The sequence below is a fragment of the Gossypium arboreum genome, chromosome 1 (assembly GCF_025698485.1).
Source record: "Gossypium arboreum isolate Shixiya-1 chromosome 1, ASM2569848v2, whole genome shotgun sequence".
NCBI classification, from domain to species: domain Eukaryota; kingdom Viridiplantae; phylum Streptophyta; class Magnoliopsida; order Malvales; family Malvaceae; genus Gossypium; species Gossypium arboreum.
Window position 1 is genome coordinate 5,425,319 of NC_069070.1, and position 24,897 is coordinate 5,450,215.

At 33.4% G+C, this 24,897-nt stretch overlaps 3 protein-coding genes across 6 annotated transcripts; 2 read left to right on the forward strand and 1 right to left on the reverse strand.

Moving 5' to 3' along the window:
• Positions 1-4,479: 4,479 nt before the first annotated feature.
• Positions 4,480-8,158, reverse strand: LOC108481009 (uncharacterized). Its single transcript, XM_017784169.2, has 3 exons — positions 7,855-8,158; positions 7,239-7,353; positions 4,480-5,096 (listed from the first exon to the last, which is right to left on the reverse strand). Exon 3 carries the CDS (start codon positions 5,073-5,075, stop codon positions 4,692-4,694), a length of 384 nt encoding a protein of 127 aa, XP_017639658.1. The 5' UTR covers positions 5,076-5,096; positions 7,239-7,353; positions 7,855-8,158; the 3' UTR covers positions 4,480-4,691.
• A 776-nt stretch (positions 8,159-8,934) lies between these two features.
• On the forward strand, positions 8,935-12,640 carry LOC108483251 (ABC transporter F family member 1). 2 transcript variants are annotated; one of them, XM_017786538.2, is made up of 6 exons: positions 8,935-9,115; positions 9,229-9,479; positions 10,210-10,283; positions 10,387-10,597; positions 10,697-10,931; positions 11,155-12,640. In XM_017786538.2, the coding sequence occupies exons 2-6, from the start codon at positions 9,255-9,257 to the stop codon at positions 12,210-12,212; spliced, it is 1,803 nt and encodes a 600-aa protein (XP_017642027.1). In that variant the 5' UTR covers positions 8,935-9,115; positions 9,229-9,254; the 3' UTR covers positions 12,213-12,640. The 2 variants fall into 2 exon arrangements, with proteins under 2 accessions (XP_017642027.1, XP_017642029.1); XM_017786540.2 differs by having other exon boundaries at positions 9,247-9,479.
• An 8,041-nt stretch (positions 12,641-20,681) lies between these two features.
• LOC108483360 (ABC transporter F family member 1) lies at positions 20,682-24,347 on the forward strand. Of its 3 annotated transcripts, none has more exons than XM_017786712.2 (6): positions 20,682-20,942; positions 21,032-21,264; positions 21,915-21,988; positions 22,092-22,302; positions 22,401-22,635; positions 22,856-24,347. In XM_017786712.2, the coding sequence occupies exons 2-6, from the start codon at positions 21,040-21,042 to the stop codon at positions 23,911-23,913; spliced, it is 1,803 nt and encodes a 600-aa protein (XP_017642201.1). In that variant the 5' UTR covers positions 20,682-20,942; positions 21,032-21,039; the 3' UTR covers positions 23,914-24,347. The 3 variants fall into 3 exon arrangements, with proteins under 3 accessions (XP_017642201.1, XP_017642202.1, XP_052882509.1); XM_017786713.2 differs by having other exon boundaries at positions 20,688-20,942; positions 21,014-21,264; XM_053026549.1 differs by having other exon boundaries at positions 20,688-20,884; positions 21,008-21,264.
• The last annotated feature ends 550 nt before the right edge of the window (positions 24,348-24,897 follow it).

A 24,897-nucleotide genomic window follows, 5' to 3' on the forward strand; every position in this document is an offset into this window, starting at 1 on the left:
ACCCTACTTCCTCATCACATCATATGAATTGTTGATGTCAGTTTGACATAAATGTCCACCCAAGGGGCAATGCTCATGTATATCCATTAACATTTGTATAAGGATAGTAAAATTTGATCACGGGAGATAAAGAAATAAATCGAATTAAGTGCTCGTATGTCACCATTTCCCGAGAATATGAAAATATGACATTAGGTGTAAAAATAAAAATTGAATTAATTGAATTGAGTTATTTAAATTTCGAGTTTGAATCAAGTTATTTAAGTTTCGAGTTCAAATTGAATTAAATTTTATAATTCAAATAACTTGAATAATAGATTTGTATGAATATTTTAATTTCAAAAAGGAGTAAATTGGTATCACTCAACAAAAATATAAAAATAATTCAAAATAATTTTCAAATATTTTCAAATATATAAAGAAAATTAAAATTTTAAAATAATTTTAAAATAATAATTTTATGGACCTAAATAAGTTAATTAACAATTTAAGTTTATTATACTAAAATACATATATTTGCTTTGAAAAAGTTTTCAAATATATATAGTTTTAAATTTATGTGTTTTAGTATGGAATTAATTATATTGTAACAAAATTTTAAATTGACATGTTTAATATTTTTAATTTAACTTGAACAATTTCACTTAATTTTATTCGACTCGATTCGAAAAATTTTCGAATCAAATTAAGTTGATAAAATAAGACTAATCAATTTAATATTTTTTCACTTGATTAAACTTGATTCGACCAAACACTTACATTATATATTTTAGACCGAGACTCAACTCATATTCACTACTATTTGAGACGGGAGAAGATAAAGTGGAGTCACTCTTTTTGTTTTTCAAGCAATTGAAATAAATGCGAAAATTTAAAAACATGATTATTGAGAGGATTTTAGCATACACGATTGTTTTAAAACATCTGGTCATAAACGCACGTACAGATTACACCTACCCATCACCCCATTCAATGTGATGAACAATTAAGATTTGCAGTTCGCAATCAATGTCTGCAACCTTACGAGGCTGCTTTCTTTGAATCATAACAGCTTCACACTTTATTTCCTCTTTGACTCAAATTTGCTTGCAAATCTATTCACTTTTGTTCATTTTTGTACTCCTCCTAAAATGATTTCAGATACTCTCAAGTAACTTTGAATGGGCAGAGTCTAGAATGACTCAAATTCGAAATAATATAATTTTTTTTTAAAATTCGAATTGACCCAACTTTAATGACCCCGATCCAAAATCAATCCAACCTACTGCCAAATTCACATGTATAAATCTCGTATCAGTGAAAAACTTCTAAGATTGAACAAATTTGATATTTGCATGAATTTTTGTGAATATGCAAAAGCTTTCCCTCCCACTCTGAATCACCAAAACAAATGAATTGGCAGAGACACTCTTTGGGTCGACAGCATAAAAAATGTCATTAAAAGGGTTGGCCTAATTCAGTTTTAATCCCTCTTGTAGAATTTAATTAGTTAAAATATGCCATAAATTCTTGTATCTTTCTGTAAACTTAGAATTTAGTCCACGTATTTTTATTTTTTAGGGTTTTAGTTTATTTACTTTCTGGATTTCAAAATTTAAGTTCAATTATTAACATTGCTAAAGATTATTTTATTAAATTTAAGTTCATTACAACATTTTTTTTTAATTAAATTGCTATCAAGTGAGTATTTTTTAAATTTCAAAATGTCATACCAATAAATTTAACGATGTTAATAATTTGACTTGAATTTTAAAATTTAAAAATAGAAAGACTAAATTCTTAGAAAATAAAAGTACAAGAACTAAATTCCAAAGTTACTGAAAAGTACAAAAATTTATGACGTATTTTAACCAATTTAGTTTGTTTGCTTTAATTGGATATCATTTTATTCTCTATTTTAATCATGTTTTTCGTAAGTTAACTCAACAACAACAAAAAAGAAATTCACAAGTTGGATAACAATATTAATATTTCAATGATTTTCACGAATTTATTAACATTATTAGCAACTAATAATATTGTTAATACTTACTGATTATATTTTAGCTCGATTAACGTAAGTATTGTTATTAATGCAGGATGGAGTGAGCTCGAGTGCACTAAAATATATTATACTTTTATTTGTGGGTTAGAGAGGGATTACTATAACATTCTAAAATCAAATAAATAATATTGTTAACACTTTAACAACAGGAATTAACACATCGATTTGGACTTACTATAACATTATAAAAATAAAAAATCAAATTAAGATAAAAAAAAGTTAAATCCCAAATTTAAAACCCTTAGACCAAAAGGGTGTGAATAATAGGGGAGGAGAGAACCTACCAAATTATTTCAAAGAAAACAGGCAGGCCTATGAACCTTGTGAATAAAACCCCTTTACTTTCTGTGTGTCGTTATTAGGTGTGCTCAGCATCAAGCCATTTTTTAACCTATTTCTTTGCTGTCCTGGTTAGGGAACAGGATACATGATAAGAGCAATTTGCTGTAATGTACATTGGCTCTTTCTACTCCCTTTCCTGAAATTTTATGTTATATCCGTTTTACAATTTATAAATTCGTAAGTTTCTGATGCTCAAAATGCAATATAATTACTGATTGAGTCTTAACTCGATTAGTATCGGTATTGTTGTCAGTCCAAGAAGACGTAAGTAGTTCTAGGCATTGTATCAAAGGAACATATATGATAAAAACCTATAATAAAATTAATATTTAAAAAATACAATATAACTTATTACTACAAAGTTTACTAAAAGGCTAAAAAGGGACAAACACTAGGCAATCAGTCACCCAACAAGCCAATGCTTCATGTTGGATGTTGCCATCACCCCCATTGTAAGGTTTGGTACAGTTTAGGATATTGTTATATATTATTGAATTATAATTTTCGCTTTAAAAAAAGCAATTGATTTTTTTATATAAAAGAACAACTTAGTGAAAATTAATTATTTTGATAACTATAATTTCACCTTTTAAATGATATAGGGTAGGTATAGCACTAACAATAGTAAATAGACCAAATTATAATAAATTAAAATATAATGACTAATTCTTGGAGCTGAATATGATGTATTTGACCTATATTATCTAAAATTTGTAAAAGTGAACATGAGAAAGAAAATTCATGATGATGTGAGTGTTACTTTTTCTTTCTTTCAATCAAATGTTTTATTGGCAGTATTTGAGCTTCCATTTTCTCCAAACAATTTCCTTCTGCAAGCATATTCAATTTTCTCTCCATTTTTCAATGAAACCCATCATTTAGTGCCATGTAGATTTAACCCCTTTTTTCCCCTCCCAAGCTTATCTCTTTTGCATGTGCACATGTCAAGTCATGATGTGGGTGGCATGCATGTACATGAATCCCATCATGGTGATGATGATGCCTAAATGTGCCATTTCATGCAGCATATAGCAGCTCAAACCCTCCTTCCAGTGCCCCTATTTTCCCTTGTGAAATTAAGGGGAAACTTCCACAAAGGAGTGGGAAAGGTAGCAATTTATGTTCTTTTACAAGTTTAGTGTTGTCTGTAATAATTCCAAAATTTCTTTGTTTGCTAGACAAGAAAGGGAAATTAAAGGGTTGGAGCTTTAGAAAATGGAGGAATATTCCACCTACTTACCAAGAAATTTCGAGACTAGAGTTTAATAATGAATACAAGTTGACTATTAAGAAATTGAGAATTTAATAATGTTTATTAAGTTATAAGGAGTTCCACGTGTCTTTTTAAGTAAGATCTCAGGTTCGAGTCTCGTGGATTGGAGAAAATAACATTGAGAAAGCGTTGTCTCTGTTCGGGAATCCAGTTCATTTCAATTCTAGATTTAATTGTGGTCCAACATGATTAAGATATCTTAGACGAAAAAAAAAAATTACAGTTTTTGACATTGTAAAGAAAAAGAAAAGAGTGTTTAATGTCATGGATGAATAGAGACTGTTCTTCCTTGTAACGTAAAGAGTATAAAAGGGGGGGAAATTTACTTTAAAGATTCCAAATCCATGTGATTAAAGAGTCTTTTGAATCCTTTAAAGAAGTGATGATTGCATAAGCTCAATCCCATGTGAGAAAGAAGTAGATAACATTAAAAAAACAGAGTTAAAGAGAAAAAAGGATTCATTTTTCATGCATGAGAAAAGAATCCAATTTTATATGGATATTGCCCGATAAATAAAAAGGAAAAAGTGTTAAAGAAAAGTTATATGTTAAAGGTGTTAAAGGTATTTCCTTTTTTGAATTCAGACATTAATATAGCTTATAGAATTTTGAAAAAAAATTTAAAATTAGTGCAGTTATTATTGTTATAACTTTGCATGGATTTTGAACTTTATTCCAGATGCAGAATCAGCACAAACTTCTTTGGAATATGAACATGGAAGTATCCTTTGGTCATTATGATTCAACTAACTTTTCGCTGGGGTTGGATTTTGTTTGTCACAATGTTAAGCAATAATAATAATATAATATTTTCACTCAATTTAATTTCATAAAAAAATATTTTATTTCTTTTGGGAAACATGAAACTGGAGCTCAAACATGTCTTGAAACATGTTTATTTTCCAAGTTGCAGGGTTCCATTGTGGAACTCCCAGGCTTGGAAATTACTTATGAAACAAGAGTAGTATACAATATACATCCATAAATTATCTAGCTTTTGTTTCTTTTCCCTGTACTGTGTCAAAAACTATATCAGAAACTTGGCCGTGATGGATTGTCTTCATTATCTTCGAGAACGACTTTAACTCCATGGTTCTTAAGGGCATTGACAACGGCCCAGACCTTGGTTCGGTTCTTAAAGCCTTTCTTCTCGACCTCCTTGTTTACATCAACATGAATCCCTCTTCCCTGTCCTTGCTCAAGACCTTCCACCTTGAGTCGCATAGCCAATACTTCACCGATAACGGTTGCTGCCTTGGCATTGCAAGACCGGCCGCACTCCAATGAGTTCTTGATGGAATGTTCAACTGTTGATGCTGTTGCAACTATCCGTCCATTATTTCTGTCCACGACATTTGCTGTTATGTACTTAAGTGATATGAACAACCTCAGCACATACCTCTTCAGAACTGTCATCCTTTTGAGTTCCCAAACAATCTGTTTAACATAACAAAACAATACCAAGTTTAGCCGTTTATGCGTTATAATAACATAGCGCTTCATTTCACTAAGTTGCAGCCAAATTGAAGAATAGCATACCGTTGTGCTACAATGGTGGCAAAAACATATTCACCATTTCTAAAGTCAATCCACAGACATTATTGACAAAATTTAAGTTTGAAAACTTTCCAAGTTAATTTGTTACACTACCTCAAGACATCTGATAACACTGGATTTCAAATTTCCTTTTCTATCTGCCCTTTGTGGCATACTACCAAGTCCTACAACGGTATCATTGTTCTATTTATCTGTGCATTTTCCCTATTTTAACAAAATCATTATAGTGAACTAATAGCAATTAATTGAGTTTCAACAATGAGTGATGCATTCTATGTAATAAGACTACTAGAAAAACTATAGCCAATTTTGAAGAAAACTTTAGGAACTGCCTCACAGTCACCCTAGGAATCATGACAAAAGAACATCTCAAGGTCAACTCGGAAGATGTATATTTACATACTTGGACCTGAATAAATCTCCCTTCTTTGATTCTTCTATCCCTCATTCACTCACGAAATGGGCGTTTTCATAACAAAGAAAAAGATAAGAAACGGTGTTTCAATTGAGTTGATGCAGAGGAGGTGTATCTGAATTCTTGAGGATGTGTTGCAAATGTATATAGCAAATAAAGTAACTGTCATGTCATACAACACAAGGCTTCGGCCTAAATTCTCAAGTCAATATAATATTAAATGAACCCAACTTCTAACTTTATCTCCAATAGTTTATCTTCACCATGCAGTTCAAATGACGAAGTAAAGAGAAAGCAAGAATTACATGTAAGCATCTCAATAAGCTCTGTAAGCAGAGTAAACACTTTTTCAATAACATTATGCCATATCATGGAAGGTTTTACTAGACCACCAACATCCAAGGAAGAAAGAGCAACATCAATCTTCGATAACCCGTTAAACTTATTGAAACTCAAAGAAATAAGAAAAACCATGGCATGGATTTTTAAAGCTTAATGTTGATGCTGGCAGAGGTATAGTAATAATAAGTTGGGGCTCGGGCCAGTGATTCAAGATGCAAATGGAGACATTGTCAATGCAAGGTGCCGGTTGCAAATTAGCACTGCCAATATATTTATGTTGGAAGCTTATGCTATCTTGTTTGGAGTTCAATGGCTTTTAGAAATGTGTATTAGAAATCGTTATAGAAAGTGATTCACTTGGTGATAATTCGGTACTTTACAAGCACTGACCGTGTAGTGTCAGGCCTAGGGCACCTAATTACTTACATTAAGTCCTTTTATTCTAGTTTGGGGATGGTTTATTTTAAACATGTACTTAGGTCACGGAATCAACCAACTCATCTTCTAGCTAGTTTTGCTACATTGAGAAGTGGTTGTAATTTTATATGGTAGCATGATCTGCCTAAATGTATTGATCAATGGTTATGTATGGACAATCTTATTAGTGAATGACCTCACAGGTGCACTTTTTTTTCCACTCTTCATCTTCGATGAATGGTTTTATAGTAAGGGTACCTGTTCATAAAAAGAAAAAGGAAAAGGAAAGTATATCATGAAGCTTAAAATACACTGATGGTCCAGAGTGGTTTGTTTCCAGAAAGAAGAGAAAATGTGACAAGAAAAAAAGCAAATGCTTGCATGAAGTGTGAATTAAGCTTCTTATAGAGCCTCAAGTACTGAACCCTTTCAAGCAATGCCACTATGGGTTTAAATCTTCTAACTTAGAACTACTACAAAATGTATAGCATAAGGCAAAGCCATAAACAACACAAACAGAAAACTAAAACATATATTTTCTATCTGAACTTAAATCTTTCATTCAAAAGAGAAGGTTTTACTTAACCAGAAACCCAATGACCAAAGATTCGGAATTTAGAAAATTGAGATTAATTAAAAAAAGAACTTGGGTTTAACAGGAATATAAAAATTACTTAGCTAAACAAGGTTCAATTTTCATTGAGGCAAATGATCAAACATTTTACGTTCTAACAAATATGAAAACAAGCAAATTCAGGCAGCAGAGAAATGAACTTCGCTACAAAATAAAATTTAACTTCAAACCCAAAACAAACAAAAAAGGCCAAAAAAGAAAAGAAAAAACTTACCAAAAAACGGAAAGCCCAAATCAAGAGAAGAATCCAAAGGAAACCACTGATGCACTGATAGAGCAATTAGCGAATAGAAGAAAACTGCAGTCTTTGCAGATACAATCAGTGAAAACTGAAAGTGAGAACAGATAAATGGGTCAGGCCAACATATCCGCCCTAAAAAGATTAATTTTACCATACATCCCCAACTATTGTTACAATTTCAAATTAGTCCAAACTTCAATATATCCTACTTGAATTTTCAAAATATCAACAATGAATTAATCAGATATTTTTGTTAACCTTGTTAGTTAAGTATAACTTGGATTTATCGTGAAAATATTTAAAAATATATATATATATATATATATATATATATATATCAATTTGTAAACATGTTTGTACATATCGTATTAATAACTTCAATACGATGTTTTAAAAAAGCTGTGAAAAAGTAGTGAAAAAGTTGTGCAGCGATCGGGAAGATGATTCGGTTATTGGGGCTATTATCAAGGATATACAGAGGTTAAGAGAGGTTTTCCATAGCTGCAAGTTTCTATACACTGCTTAGGGGGGAAATGAATCGTCACACATTATGGCTACAGAGGGACTAAAAAGGGGGGAAACGATTTACCTTGTGGATGAGGTGGCGGGATTTGTTATGAGGGAGGTGGAGAGAGACAGAAGACAAACTGGGTCATGAGTACCAATGTTCCCGATGGAGAAGGATGATTACCACAACGGAAGAGGTGGTGGACCTAGTGGCGTAGGATAAGCAGTGAAAACGGAAAGCTGATGGAAATAGATGACAAAACTTTGCCGGCGAACAGCTAAAGGAAAAGGGAAAGGGATGTTCGGCTTTCAGGCGGAAAAATGACGGCCCACTCGTGAAGAGTGGTTTGGTAAAAAATATAGATAAAAAAAAAAAAAAGAGATTTGGACAGAAAAATATAGCCCGTTTAAAAAATCGGTTCAGTCTCAGGATATTTTTGGTCTGGGTCTGGTTGAGCCCGAAATCATTAAAAGATAAAAAAAATTAATGTTGTCTTCTTGATGTTTTCTTTTTATTTTGTTATTATTTTATTGTTATGTAACTATTATTTTATTATTATTATTTAGATATTGTATAAAATTTATTTTGTTGTTAATTTTATTATTATTTTAGACACATTAGCTTATTAAGTTGTATCTATATTAGTGTTTACATATTTTTTAAAATTTAATTTCAATTTGTTAGGAAATATTTATTTTGATGTTTTTGTATTTTGATGTATTATATATATTTAAAATTATATAAAAATAATATAAAATTAATACGGGCCAAGTCGAGCACAGGTTTTAATGTTTTATTCAAGCTAGGTTTAGGTAAAATTTTAGGTTTATTTTTGGAACCAGACTAGGTCCGAGCCTAATAAACGAGCTTAAATTTTTAGCTAAGTCTAGCATGAAACCAGTTAGGCCCATGAACACCTTTAATTGTAACTAATCATTCACATCTTTTACTTGAAACTAATCATTCACATTCTATAAACCCATCAAGGGGTATATACAATAATTGTACTTTTAGATAATGTTTTGAAGCATAGAGATGAATTTGAAATTTAATAATAATTTAAAGATGTATGGAGAAATTAACCCAAAAAAGAGAAGTGGTAGAATTAAAAACCTCGAAACGACAACGTTTGTTTTGACTAAGGCAATCTGAGGTCCGTTTAAAAAAGAAACCGGTGGAGATATCACCGTACACGTGTCCTCACCTCCTTCCATCATTCTTCCTTGCTTCAAAAACAGAACTCTCCTCTCTTCCGAAAGCTTCCACACCTCAGAAACCCTATTTTTCGGCGTTTTACGTCTTATAGTATTTCTCCAGCAGCTCACTGTAGCACCAAATTTCCGTACGTCCAAACCCTAGATTCATTTTCACCTTCTCTGATCCTCCCTCGACTAACGGAGATATTGATTCTTTTCGAATTTAATTTTCTTTCTTTTGCATTAATTGCATTTCTAGATTTGTTGTGGTGGTTAGATTTCAAGATGGTGTCCGACGCGAGCAAGAAGAAGGCTGCTCAGAAGAAGGCTGCTGCCGCTGCGAAGAGAGGAGGGAAGGCCGCTGCAGCCGCTGCATCTTCCAAGGCGACAGCTTCAGCGACCGCGGAGAATGGCGTTGATAATGTTTCTGATAAAGTTAGCATGCTCCAGATATCCGATCGGACCTGTACCGGTGTTCTCTGCTCGCATCCTCTTTCCAGAGATATTCGTGTAAGTTGGAAGGATTCCTTCCTTTGTGAGAATAAATGTGATTTATTTCTTTCTTTTTTTTTTTTGATTGTTGCAGAAAATGTTAATATTTGATTTGTTTCTTAAAAAACAGTTAAGTAATATCAAATCGCATTCCTGAACTCCGTAAACCGAAATCAATGAATAGGAATTAATCCACTCGAAGTCCTAAAGATAATCAAAATCTTATTTAAAATCATATACGAAAATAAATAAATCATGTTCTCTAAACAGTAACTCAAAACCTTCTCGATACCTGTTCAGTCCACTTGTGTATCATTTACTATATTAGTCATATTTTAAGTTACAAAATTTGAAATCATGATCCATGTCAAGATTTAAAAACCGGACTTAGTACGGACTTTTTATAAAATGCAGTAAAATCTCGATGGTGCCAGGGAATCCGAACAACGTATGCTTAAAAATAAGATATCTCCAAATATTTCTTCTGAAGCATGCTCTTCTTTTTATGCTAAATTGTTTTGAGGGAAAGAAGAGAAATGTAAAGCTTGTCTTTTTAGCTTCCAAAAATTAATACTGGAACGATTCATTAGTTTGGGAATATCCATTTATGACTATAGACAAATTAGTTAAAAAGTTTTGATATATTTGATATATTCCATTATTGAAGGTAAAAGAACCTTTCTGTATGTTCAAGATGTGTCCTTGAATCGTGATTTATATTGATGTTGAATTGATTTTCTTGTTGCAGATAGAGTCCTTATCAGTTACTTTCCATGGACACGATCTTATTGTTGATTCAACATTGGAGCTTAATTATGGCAGGTCTGATGACCGTATTTCATGTTGCTTAGGAATATTCATTGTAAAATCTTATTTGGGATATTTATCTGATGAGACCCCTGTCTATTTCATATTATCTTTGCAGACGCTATGGTTTGCTAGGATTAAATGGTTGTGGGAAATCCACGCTCCTTACTGCAATAGGGTTGCGTGAACTTCCAATTCCGGAGCACATGGATATCTATCACCTGACAAGGGAGATTGAAGCTTCAGATATGTCTGCATTGCAGGCTGTCATAAGTTGTGATGAAGAGAGGTTGAAGTTGGAGAAAGAAGCAGAAATCTTGGCAGCACAGGTTATTCAGCAGACCCAGTGTTGTAATCATGCTAAGTTTCATCAAAAACATGCATTATAACCTCATTTTCTGTTTTTTTATCCATTAATTTTGTTTTAGGATGATGGTGGTGGAGAGACACTTGAACGTATCTATGAGCGATTGGATGCCTTGGATGCATCAACTGCTGAGAAACGTGCTGCGGAAATTTTATTTGGCCTCGGTTTCAACAAGATGATGCAGGCAAAGAAAACCCGAGATTTCTCTGGTGGTTGGAGAATGAGGATTGCATTGGCACGGGCTCTATTCATGAATCCCACCATTCTTTTGCTTGATGAGCCAACCAATCATTTAGGTAGGTATTTCGTGTTTTTGTATGTGTATGTCATGCTGTTTATTAATATATTTAATTAATGAAATCTATTCATGAATCCACCATTCTTTTTCTTCATAGCCCACCGAGATCGTTTAGTTAGGTCTTTAATGGTCATTTTGTTGGACGTCATAAGTTTGACATGGAGAACATTTTCATTATGATTCTCAATTCTGATGCTTACAATTGGTTTAATGGGAAACAGATTTAGAAGCTTGTGTCTGGTTGGAAGAAAATTTGAAGAAATTTGATCGAATCCTTGTGGTGATATCACATTCCCAGGATTTCCTGAACGGAGTTTGTACGAACATTATCCACATGCAAAACAAAAAACTTAAGTTGTACACCGGCAATTACGATCAGTATGTTCAAACTCGTTCTGAATTGGAAGAGAACCAGATGAAACAATACAAGTGGGAGCAGGAACAGATTGCTTCAATGAAGGAGTACATTGCTCGCTTTGGTCACGGGTCAGCCAAACTAGCCCGGCAGGCACAGAGTAAGGAGAAGACATTGGCAAAGATGGAGCGAGGTGGACTCACGGAGAAGGTAGTCAGGGACAAGGTTCTGGTGTTTCGATTTGTTGATGTTGGAAAACTTCCTCCACCGGTACTGCAGTTTGTGGAAGTTACTTTCGGATACACGCCTGAGAATCTGATCTACAAGAACTTGGACTTTGGGGTAGACTTGGACTCAAGGATAGCATTAGTAGGACCTAATGGTGCAGGGAAGAGTACACTGCTGAAACTGATGACAGGTGAATTGACTCCTATTGATGGAATGGTCCGACGGCATAACCATCTGCGAATTGCACAATTCCATCAGCATTTGGCAGAGAAACTGGATATGGAAATGTCAGCTCTCCAGTACATGATAAGAGAATATCCTGGAAATGAGGAAGAGAAGATGAGAGGTGCAATAGGGAAGTTTGGATTGTCAGGGAAAGCGCAAGTGATGCCGATGAAGAACCTATCTGATGGACAGAGGAGTCGAGTCATCTTTGCGTGGTTAGCATTTCGACAACCCCACTTGCTGCTGCTAGATGAGCCCACTAACCATTTGGATATCGAGACGATTGATTCACTGGCAGAAGCATTGAACGAGTGGGATGGTGGGTTGGTACTGGTGAGTCACGATTTCCGGCTGATAAACCAGGTAGCCGAGGAGATATGGGTGTGTGAAAATCAAGCTGCAACACGATGGGAAGGGGACATCATGGACTTCAAGCAGCATCTCAAGAGTAAAGCTGGTTTATCTGATTGAAACAAAGCAGTAATTAACATATAACTTAAAGCAGGTGGTGTCCACCACCCCAGATGAGTTATTCTCGCGTGGTGGATTAAGCTTAGTAGCTGCTATTTAGTCTTTTTATAGAGCAGGGGTAACGAGGAAAGGCTTTGTTATTGTTTGAAGCCATCGAGTTTTCGTGCCCTCTGTTTGGTGGGTTTAGCAAAGCAGGATTTGTTGCCATTTGGTTTTTTAAACCTGGGTTTGCTTTCTCCTAGGGGTTGGTTGTTCGGTGATACCTGTTCTAGGTTTAAAGCTTTTGAGGCATTGTGCTGCTGAGGATTTGGCATCATATAATCAGTCCTATGCTGTATTTTTCTTGCATTAACTTGGATTTCAGATTGAACGGTATTATGCGTGTAATATTTTCTATTCTCTATTTAAAAAAAGAGGGTTATGAATAATTTAAGCATTACAATATGCAGAATGCATGAGAAGGATAAAAAAGTACAGAGACTTTCTTAAACCCGATATTTTCTATCACCCCTCTCTTACGCCGAAGCTCCCTAAACTTTCCCCTCTTCTCCATCCAAAAGTTCTTGAACTTCATCAAAATCTTCCCCCAAAACCGAAATCATCTTTGGCTTCCTCTCTTCTCTCATGGCTTCATCCAAAATTTCTCACTGCGTTGGAATTGACTCCTTTGGTGTTTTGCTGGACAAATCCCTCACAATTATTGAACCCATCACCGTCAGCGTCGATGTCTTTGATCATTTTGTTGGAGTTGTTTATAGGAGAGTTGTTGGCCGAGGGAGCGCATGATGGAAGCATGTTCAGATGATGCAGGGATATGAATTTTAGTGGAGCACAAACCGAAAAGGCTTCTCGAAGCTGTTCCAGCAACAAAGGCTTGTAAGCCACATGATGCCATTGCAAATTTCACTAATTAAATTATTCATTTTATAATTTAAGTAAATTTCAATGTCAATAGAATCCTAGTATAAAATTTGTTCTTTTAGCCTTCTGTTGCAACAGAGAATGAGATTAGAAAGAATTAAAGAAATAAAAGTGCTGTCCCTTTTAAGCTTTTTAAACTTCTTCAAATAGAGAGCTTTTTAAACTTCTTCAAATAGAGATGATGAGGGAATTGTTTGAAAACTTGTTCTAGTTTGAGGTTGGATTTTGGTGAAGTATTTTTGATGGGGTTCGCAATGGAGATTGAACGAAAATCTGGAGAAGCTGCTGAATTAGACTGAAAGAGACCCAAATTCCATTGGAATGTTATCTCTTTGTATGAAATAAAACAGATGAGATAAAATAAAGCCCGAACTTGCTTAAATTGTAAACCTGAAATGCTTATTACTAAAAACATTAGATCAACTTTGAATAATATTTCAATACATCATCTGTCATGTTTCAAAGCCCCTGAAAAGATTTGTAACCATAAATAATGTTAGATTGAGTGCACTGAGGAAATGTCCACTGATAGTAAACTTTTTTGTGTTATGAATTTTTTTTTTGTTGAGTTTAAGCGTTGAATTTAAAGGTGAAAGGTTCATTTTTAAGGTGCAAAGGTGAAGAAATTGCTATGGACGGGTGATAGTTGAGGATCACTTGTTATAAGTGTTAAAAGATAGTGAATATTTTTCACTGAGCTAGACTTTGTAGATGTAAGGAAATCGAACTGCGTAGACAATTTTCGTCTCATTTGTTTATTTTCTATTTCACGTAGTGCTTTTAAGCACATAACTTATATCTCAACAACTATTTTCAAGTATCAATTAGTATCAGAGTTTGCCACTTAAGTAGCTAGTGGAGATCTCTAGTATTACTAAACTCAAGCTACAGAAGATTAATCTACTTCAAAACCTCCTATACTAGAGGTTGACAATTATGCATTTTTAGAAAGCATGCATGAAAGCATATATTAAATCCATTAATGAGAAAACATGACGACTATATTAATTGGATGAGAACCACCTAAAATAGATATTGAAAGTTCAATAGACCATTTATGAAAAAAATTGACCAATACGAACTCCAAAACTTTATACGCCATAATTTTTTTTATAAAATTAAAATTAAAAAAGGAAAAATTCAATCCAATTCATATAAAAAAGAATCTGATTCCAATTGAATTCAATTTTTTTCCATGCAATATAAAAAATTAATTCGATATTGTCCTTTTTGTTATAAATAAATGTGAATGTCTATATTCTAATCCCCCCGTCATTTATGAGGTAAAACCTCTCATTCATTATGCAATGTTTAATATATACGTTAATGAAGTACTTAAGTAAGTTTCATTTATGGTATTGCATTGAATGTTAATTACTTATAAATTATAAATAGAGTCCTTACTTGAGTGAAATAAAAAACGAAAAAAATTCTCTTGTATTTTCATCTACTTTTATTTATTGTTTTATTAATTTTTCTATAGCACGTTATCAGTACGAGCTTCTACGAGTTCATAGTGAAGTTCACGTCATTTCGACTTTATATAATTTGTCCATATATAACTCTTGTTAAACTATATACGATAATGATTTTCATAATTCTTTTATTTTATTTTCGGATGAAATATTTACTTTGGGTAACATTTGCACATTTATTTTTACAATTAAAATCTAATAATGATAATTATATATACATGTTTTTTTATTAAAAGAAATTTCAGTTAATTTAATTTATGTTAAGTTATTATTTTCACTATTCCTCTTTATGCCAATATTTGACATACATATTATTATTTAGCAAATTTGGTATATATAATTGAATTATTTTACGATTGAGAATACTTATTATTTTACTAATATTTTTTTTATTTTGATTCAAGTGATTATAATGTCAAATCTTGCCAAACTTGAATTTGCGGCCTTAGACATCTCAGGCAAGCATTATTTGTCATGATTGTTAGATGCTGAAATTCACCTAGATGTCAAATGACTAGGAAATACTATATTAGTAGATAAAGAAGCATCTAATCAAGACAAGACAAAAGTAATGATTTTCACCCGTCATCATCTGCATGAAGGATTAAAAATAGAATATCTCACTTTGAAAGACCCTCTTGAGTTGTGGAAAAATTTGAAAGAACGATTTGACCAAAAAAAAAACTATGATACTCCCTAAAGCTCGTTATGATTGGAGGCACTTACGGTTGCAAGATTTTAAGACTGTAAGTGAATACAATTTAAAACTTTTCAAAATTAGTTCTCAACTAAAATTATGTGGAGAAAACATAACTGATGAGGACTTGTTGGAGAAAATATTTTCAACCTTTCATGCTACTAATGTACTCCTACAGCAGCAATACCGTGAAAAAGGTTTTAAAAAATATTCTGAATTGATTTCATGCCTTTTGGTGGTTGAACAAAATAATGAGCTATTGATGAAAAATCATGAAATTCGTCCCACTAGTTCTGCACCATTCCCTGAAGTGAATGTAGCAGTACACAATAATTATGAAAATAGAAAATATAGAGGTCATGGCCGTGGTCGTGGATGTAGCGGGGGATGTAGTCTAGGATGTATTAGTAATCGTTATCATGGTGGTCATAACAATGATACTTCTAACCACCAGAAAAAGAATAACAATGAAAGATAAGAACGAAGTGGTCAAAATAATCCTTCAAAGATTGTTGAGAATATATGCTACCGATGTGGTATGAAGGGGCATTGGTTACGTACCTGTCGTACGTCTGAGCACTTAGTGAAACTTTATCAAGCATCCATTAAAAGGAAGGGAAAGTATATGGAGACAAATTTTATATCCCAAAATGATGAAATGGAGACAAAAGATGAAGATATTCACTAAAATACTAAAACTAACTATGCCTACAAGGGTGGTAAATTTAATGACCTTAATAATATAACTCACCTAGATGTGAGAGATTTCTTTGAGAATTATTAGAAAAATTGATGTTATTTTGACATTTTTATGTTGTTTAAAGTATATTTTATTTTCTTGCATAAAGAATAATTTATATATTTAATAAATAGTTGCAATGTTTCTCATATTATATTTTATTTGTTTTTATAAAGAATATGAATATTTAACAAAATTTCGATGGACCCAAAATCAATGGAAACATGTGTCTTGCAGATAGTGCTACAACACATACGATACTCAAAGATAAAAAATATTTTTCTCATTTGAAAATGAGTAATGCCAATGTTAATACAATATCTGGTAGTTCAAAACTTATTGAAGGCTCTAGAAGAGTTATTATATTATTACCTAAAGGTACAAATTTTGTCATTGATGATACTTTATATTCCACTAAGTCTCAAAGAAATTTATTGAGTTTTAAAGATATTCGTCTTAATGGATATCATATTGAGACTATAAATGAAAAAATTGTTGAATATTTATATATTACAAATGTTGAATGTGGAAAAAAATCTATTTTGGAGAGGTTGTCTGCTTTATACACTTATTAATGCAATTGAGTCACATGTTACTACAAACCAGAAGTTTGTAGAACCACATACTTTTACTATTTGGCATGATCGATTAGGCCATCCTGGATCTATTATGATGCGAAGAATCATTAAAGAACCAAAAGATTCTTGAATTCAAAGATTTATCTTGTGTCGCTTGTTCTCAGAGAAAATTGATTATTAGACCATCACCAGCTAAAGTTGGGATTGAATCTCCCACATTTCTTAAACGTATTCAAGGTGATATATGTGGGCCCATTCATCCACCAAATGGACCATTCAGATATTTTATGGTATTAATAGATGCATCTAGTAGGTGGTAACATGTATGTTTATTATTGATTCGCAACCCGGCGTTTGTGAGACTACTTGCTCAAATAATTCGATTAAGAGCACAATTTCCAGATTATACAATCAAAACTATTCGTCTTGATAATGCTGGTGAGTTTACATCCCAAGCTTTTAATGATTATTGTATGTCAATTGGGATAAAAGTTGAACATCCTATAGCTCATGTTCATACACAAAACATTTTAGCTGAATCATTTATCAAACGCCTCTAACTAATAGCTTGGCCATTACTCATGAGAACAAAACTTCCTGTTACAGCTTGGGGATATGTTATTTTGCATGCAACAGCACTTGTGCGCTTAAGACCAACAAGTTATAATAAGTACTCCCCATTACAATTAGCATTTAGTCAGGAGCTAAATATTTCTCATCTTAGAATTTTTTGATGTGCAGTATATGTTCCAATTGCTCCACCACAACGCACAAAGATGGGTCCTCAAAGAAGGTTGGAAATATATGTTGGTTATGAATCTCCTTCTATAATTAAATATGTTGAACCATTAACTGGAAATTTATTTACTGCATGATTTATTGATTGTCATCTTGATGAAACAACATTCCCAACATTAGGGGAAGAGAAAGTACAATTGGTAAAGAAGTTACATGAAATGGATCATCATTATCTCAATTAGATCCTCATACAAGTTAATGTGAACAAGAAGTTCAAAGGATTCTACATTTGTAAAACATTGCCAATCAACTGCCAGATTCATTTACTGACTTAAAGAGAATTACAAAATCTCACATACCAGCTGAAAATACTCCAATACGAATTGATATCCCAATAAGGCAAATTGTTAGTGCAAAAGAAAGTAATCTACGCCTGAAGCATGGAAGGCCAATCGGTTCCAAAGTTAAAAATCCTTGTAAAAGGAAATGAACAATTATTCAAGATAGTAATATTGTAGAGGCAACTGCGCCAGAACAGACCAAAGATATAACTAATCAAAAAACCCCAAAAGTGGTTCAGGTACTTGAAAATGGTGATAACAAATAAATCTCAATAAGCTATGTTACTTTAGGAAAAAGATAGAACCGAAAAAATATAGTTGCCGACAATAATTTTGCTTATAATGTTGCTATTGAAATAGCAAAAGAAAATGAGGATTTGAACCTAAATCTACTAAGGAATGTAGAAATAGAAAAGATTGGCCTAAATGGAAAGACACAATTCAAGCAGAATTAAATTCACTTTTTAAACATGAGGTTTTTGGACTTATAGTCCAAACTCTTACATATGTAAAGCCGGTAGGATATAAATGGATATTTGTACTAAAACGAAATGAGAAAACTGAAGTCGTAACATATAAATCACGACTTGTAGCACAAGGATTTTCGCAAAGACCTAGCATTGATTATGAAGAGACATATTCTCCTATGGTGGATGCAATCACATTTAGATACCTTATTAGTCTAACAACATGTGAAAAACTGGACATGCGTCAAATGGATGTTGTTACAGCTTATTTGTATGGTACACTTGATAGTGAAATTTATATGAAAATCCTAGAAGGATTTAAAATCCCTGAAGGATATAGAGTTTCTCGGGAAAAATGCTTAATCAGATTAAAGAAAAGTTTATATGGATTAAAACAATCTGGATGTATGTGGTACAATCGTCATAGTGAATATTTGTTAAAAGAAGGTTATAAAAACGATCCAATCTGCCCATGTGTTTTTATAAAAAGGTCTGAATCAAATTTTGTGATAATTGCTATTTATGTTGATTATCAAAATATTATTAGAACTCCTGAAGAGCTTCAAAATGCAGTAAATTATTTTTTAAAAAAATAATTTAAGATGAAAAATCTTGGAAAAACAAAATTTTGTCTTGGCCTGCAGATTGAGCCTTTAAAAGATGAAATTCATGTCCATCAATCAACTTATACGAAAAAGATCTTAAATAAATTTTATATGGATAAAGCACATCCATTGAGTACCCCGATGGTTGTACGATCATTAGATGTGAATAAAGATCAATTTTATCCTTGTGAGAATGGTCAAGAGTTTCTTGGTCCTGAAGTACCATATCTAAGTGCCATAGGAGCATTGATGTATCTTGCAAACAACACAAGACCTGATATAGCTTTTGCTGTAAACTTGTTAGTAAGATTTAGTTCTTCTCCAACACGTATACATTGGAATGAAATTAAACATTTATTTAGATATCTTAAAGGGACCATTGATATGGGGTCATTTTATTCAAATGATTCAAAATCCCTATTAGTTGGTTATGCTGATGCTGGATATTTATTGGATCCACATAAAGATCGATCTCAAACGGGATATTTATTTACATGTAGAGGTATTGTCATATCATGGCGTTCGACAAAGCAAACATTAGCTGCCACCTCTTCAAACCATGCTGAAATAATTGCAATGCATGAGGCAAGCCGAAAGAGTGTTTGGCTAAGGTTATTAACCCCACATATCCAGAAGATATGTAATTTGCCTTTACAGGAAAATATGCCAACTATCTTATATGAAGATAATGCAGCATGTATAGCTCAATTAAATGGTGGTTATATCAAAGGTAACAAAACGAAACATATTTCTACAAAATTATTCTTCAGTCATGATCTTAAGAAAAAAGGTGACATAAAAGTTAAACAAATTCGTTCTAGTGATAATTTAGCAGATCTTTTTACCAAGGCATTGCCAACTTCAACATTTGAAAGACTACGAAACAAGATTGGAATGTATGGACTCAAAGATATAATGTGATGTCGTCATTAGGGGAGTCTAAAACACGTTGTACTCTTTTCCTTTAACTAATGTTTTGTCCCACTGGGTTTTCCTGGTAAAGTTTTTTAACGAGGCAACTTGTAATAGGAGATTGTGTACTCTTTTTCTTTCATTAGGTTTTTATCCCACAGGGTTTTTCCTAATAAAGGTTTTAATGAGACACTGTTTTCTCTAGTGGACATTTAAAGAGGAGTGTTATAAATAAATGTGAATGTCCATATTCTAATCCCCTCATTTTTTAGGTAAAACCTCCCATTCATTATGCAATGTTTAATATATGCGTTAATGAAGCACTTAAGTAAGCTTCATTTATGGTATTGCTTGAATGTTAATATTGAATGTTAATTACTTATAGATTATAAATAGAATCCTTACGAGTGAAATAAAAATGAGAAAAATTCTCTTATATTTTTATCAACTTTTATTTATTATTTTATTAATTTTTCTATAACACTTTTCAGTATTTTATTTTTAAAATTCTAGTAATCTGATAACGAAAATGGACGACGGAAATAAAAACAAAATCTAGATTTTTTTTTCAAGATTCTTGTAATAGAACAAGAAGAAAACAAACATATGAATATAATCTCTTTTTCTCTGTTACTTTACAGAAGTAAAACATTTATGTACAGTAAATACTTTTAAATATTTGACATGGAAGAATAATACTCGTGCCAAAGCTGGATTGGTCAGGATTTTTTTCCAAACGACGTTATTCACTTGGACTAAAAAAGTTAACGGAGTTAAATTTCACGTACCTATTTGGGATAAAAAAGTTTACATACCTATATGGGAAAATAGGGAAAGTTTAGGGGCTAAAATGTGAATAAAACCTTTAATCAAAGTTAAACCTAAAAGAGACGTGGTTGAATTATAAACATAACACGACACCGTTTAGCTGGAAGATAGGGAGGCAACCTTCAATCAAAGTTTAACATAAAAGAGACGTGGTTGAATTATAAACATAACACGATACCGTTTGGTTGGAATTGAGTCCGTTAAAAATCGAAACCGCACACGTGTTTTCACCTCTTTCCATCATTCTTACTCGCTTCAAAAACAAAACTCTCTCCTCTCTTCTGAAAGCTTTTATAATTCAGAAACCCTATTTTTCGGAGTTTTACGTCTAATTGTATCTCTCCAGCAAGGCACAGTAGCACCAAATTTCCGTACGCCCAAACCTTTGATCCATTATCACCTTCTCTGATCTTCCCTCGAGTAACGGAGGTATTGATTCTTTTCGGATTTAACTTTCCTGTTTTTTCTTTTTTTCTTTTTTGCATTAATTGCAGTTCTAGGTCTGTTGTGGTGGTTAGATTTGAAGATGGTGTCGGACGCGAGCAAGAAGAAGGCTGCTCAGAAGAAGGCTGCTGCCGCTGCGAAAAGAGGAGGGAAGGCTGCTGCAGCCGCTGCATCTTCCAAGGCGGCAGCTGCGGCGACCGCGGAGAACGGCGTTGATAAGGTTTCTGATAAAGTTAGTATGCTCCAGATATCCGATCGGACCTGTACCGGTGTTCTCTGTTCGCATCCTCTTTCCCGAGATATTCGTGTAAGTTGGAAGGATTCCTTCCTTTGTGAGATTAAATGTGATTGTATTTTATTTGTTTCTTAAAATACAGTTAAGCAATATCTAATCGCATGCCTGAAATCCTTAAACTGAAATCAATGAATAGGAATTAATCCACTCGAAGTCCTAAAGATAATCAAAATCTTATTTGAAATCATGTACGAAAATAAATAAATCATTTTCTCTAAACGGTAACTCAAAACCTTCTCGATACCTGTTCAGTCCACTTGCGTATCATTTACTAAATTAGTCATATTTTAAGTTACAAAATTTGAAGTCATGATCCATTTGAAGATTTAAAACCCAGACTTAATATGGAGTTTTTATTAAATACAGTAAAATCTCGATGCTGCCAGGCAACCCGAACAACATATGCTTAAAAATAGGATATTTCCAAATAATTGTTTTGGCACACTCTTCTTTTTATGCTAAATTGTTTGAGGGAAAGAAGAGAAGTGTAAAGCTTGTATTTTTAGCTTCCAAAAATTAATACTGGAACGATTCATTAGTTTAGGATGATCCATTTATGAATATAGAGAAATTAGTTAAAAAGTTTTGATGTATTTGATTGATTCAAGATGTGTCCTTGAATCATAATTTATGTTGATGGTGAATTGATTTTCTTGTTGCAGATAGAGTCCTTATCAGTTACTTTCCACGGACATGATCTTATTGTTGATTCAACATTGGAGCTTAATTATGGCAGGTCTGATGACCTTATATCATGTTGCTTAGGAATATTCATTGTAAAATCTTTTTTGGGATATTTATCTGATGAGACCCCTGTCTATTTCATATTATCTTTGCAGACGCTACGGTTTGCTAGGATTAAATGGTTGTGGGAAATCCACGCTGCTTACTGCAATAGGGTTGCGTGAACTTCCAATTCCGGAGCACATGGATATCTATCACCTGACGAGGGAGATTGAAGCTTCAGATATGTCTGCATTGCAGGCTGTCATAAGTTGTGATGAAGAGAGGTTGAAGTTGGAGAAAGAGGCAGAAATCTTGGCAGCACAGGTTATTCAGCAAACCCAGTGTTGTAATCATGCTAAGTTTCATAAAAAAATGCATTATAACCTCGTTTTCTGTTTTGTTATCCATTAATTTTGTTTTAGGATGATGGTGGTGGAGAGGCACTTGAACGTATTTATGAGCGATTGGATGCCTTAGATGCATCAACTGCTGAGAAACGTGCTGCTGAAATTTTATTTGGACTCGGTTTCAACAAGATGATGCAGGCAAAGAAAACCCGAGATTTCTCTGGTGGTTGGAGAATGAGGATTGCATTGGCACGGGCTCTATTCATGAATCCCACCATTCTTTTGCTTGATGAGCCAACCAATCATTTAGGTAGGTATTCTGTGTTTTTTATGTGTATTTCATGCCGTTTATTAATATTTTTAATTAATGAAGTCTATTCTTGAATCCACCCTTTTTTTTCTTCATAGCCCACCGATCTTTTAGTTAGGTCTTTAATGGTCATTTTGTTAGACGGCCTAAGTTTGACATGGAGAACATTTTCACTATGATTCTCAATTCTGATGCTTACAATTGGTTTAATGGGAAACAGATTTAGAAGCTTGTGTCTGGTTGGAAGAAAATTTGAAGAAATTTGATCGTATCCTTGTGGTGATATCACATTCCCAGGATTTCCTGAACGGAGTTTGTACGAACATTATCCACATGCAAAACAAAAAACTTAAGTTGTACACCGGCAATTACGATCAGTATGTTCAAACTCGTTCTGAATTGGAAGAGAACCAGATGAAACAATACAAGTGGGAGCAGGAACAGATTGCTTCAATGAAGGAGTACATTGCTCGCTTCGGTCACGGGTCAGCCAAACTAGCCCGGCAGGCACAGAGTAAGGAGAAGACATTGGCAAAGATGGAGCGAGGTGGACTCACGGAGAAGGTAGTCAGGGACAAGGTTCTGGTGTTTCGATTTGTTGATGTTGGAAAACTTCCTCCACCGGTACTGCAGTTTGTGGAAGTTACTTTCGGATACACGCCTGAGAATCTGATCTACAAGAACTTGGACTTTGGGGTAGACTTGGACTCAAGGATAGCATTAGTAGGACCTAATGGTGCAGGGAAGAGTACACTGCTGAAGCTGATGACAGGTGAATTGACTCCTATTGATGGAATGGTCCGACGGCATAACCATCTGCGAATTGCACAATTCCATCAGCATTTGGCAGAGAAACTGGATATGGAAATGTCAGCTCTCCAGTACATGATAAGAGAATACCCTGGAAATGAGGAAGAGAAGATGAGAGGTGCAATTGGGAAGTTTGGATTGTCAGGGAAAGCGCAAGTGATGCCAATGAAGAACCTATCTGATGGACAGAGGAGTCGAGTCATCTTCGCGTGGTTAGCATTTCGACAACCCCACTTGCTGCTGCTAGATGAGCCCACTAACCATTTGGATATCGAGACGATCGATTCACTGGCGGAAGCATTGAACGAGTGGGATGGTGGATTGGTACTGGTGAGTCACGATTTCCGGCTGATAAACCAGGTAGCCGAGGAGATATGGGTGTGTGAAAATCAAGCTGCAACACGATGGGAAGGGGACATCATGGACTTCAAGCAGCATCTCAAGAGTAAAGCTGGTTTATCTGATTGAAACAAAGCAGTAATTAGCATATAACTTTAAAGCAGATGGTGTCCACCATCCCAGATGGGTTATTCTCGCGTGGTGGATTAAGCTTAGTAGCTGCTATTTAGTATTTTTATAGAGCAGTGGTAACGAGGAAAGGCTTTGTTATTGTTTGAAGCTATCGAGTTTTCGTGACCTCTGTTTGGTGGGTTTCGCAAAGCAGGCATTTGTTGCCATTTGCTTTTCAAACCTTGGTTTGCTTTCTCCGAGGGGTTGGTTTTTCGGTGATACTTATAATATAGAGTAACTTAAATTTTGGCTTATATTTTATAGATACTTATTGCAATTAACTCTACGAAATACTAGTATTTCTGTTAATTATATCCTTCATACATAGCGGTATTTCATAATTATTTTGAAATTTTCGATGTTTATGAATTGATTAAATAATTGTGATAAAAGTATTCGAATATGGTAAGTTTGAAATTGTTTTTAATTTTTTCATACTAATTCCTTTTTTTTTTAATTTTTGTTATGGTTTGTGATGATGATATGGAACTGAGATTATGTTTATTTTTGGGTAATGTGTGGTAGAATAGCACGTACTTCATTCTATATTTTATAAAATAATATTTAAGTGATGTGGAGATACAATATTAAATGGATAAAAATTTGAAAATGGAAAAATTCAAAAGCTAGAAGTCATTAGGAAACTAAATATTTCTTTATCACTAAATAATTTAAAAATAATCAATAACCGACAATATGTCTTTAAGTTGTGCTTCCTAGATCATTCCGAAGTATCTTCGATAAACAGAACCGATTTTTTTTTTAATATAGGCCGAAGTTATTGACATTTACTACATTTGAGATTAATCCCTCAAATTTTTCTTATTTTTTATATTTCAAAATTCAGACTCCAATTTTTAATATTATGATTTTTTTTTTCTGTTACGAGTTGTATGATATTTTGAAATGAAAAATACAAAATTTGGTAATTATATTACAGAA

Coding starts and splice junctions, on each gene's coding strand:
- LOC108481009 (XM_017784169.2), bottom strand. CDS start 5,075: ATGACAGTTCTGAAGAGGTATGTGCTGAGGTTGTTCATATCACTTAAG.
- LOC108483251 (XM_017786538.2), top strand. CDS start 9,255: ATGGTGTCCGACGCGAGCAAGAAGAAGGCTGCTCAGAAGAAGGCTGCT. Junction 9,480..10,209: donor CTCTTTCCAGAGATATTCGT/GTAAGTTGGAAG, acceptor TTCTTGTTGCAG/ATAGAGTCCTTATCAGTTAC. Junction 10,598..10,696: donor CAGAAATCTTGGCAGCACAG/GTTATTCAGCAG, acceptor ATTTTGTTTTAG/GATGATGGTGGTGGAGAGAC.
- LOC108483360 (XM_017786712.2), top strand. CDS start 21,040: ATGGTGTCGGACGCGAGCAAGAAGAAGGCTGCTCAGAAGAAGGCTGCT. Junction 21,265..21,914: donor CTCTTTCCCGAGATATTCGT/GTAAGTTGGAAG, acceptor TTCTTGTTGCAG/ATAGAGTCCTTATCAGTTAC. Junction 22,636..22,855: donor TGAGCCAACCAATCATTTAG/GTAGGTATTCTG, acceptor AATGGGAAACAG/ATTTAGAAGCTTGTGTCTGG.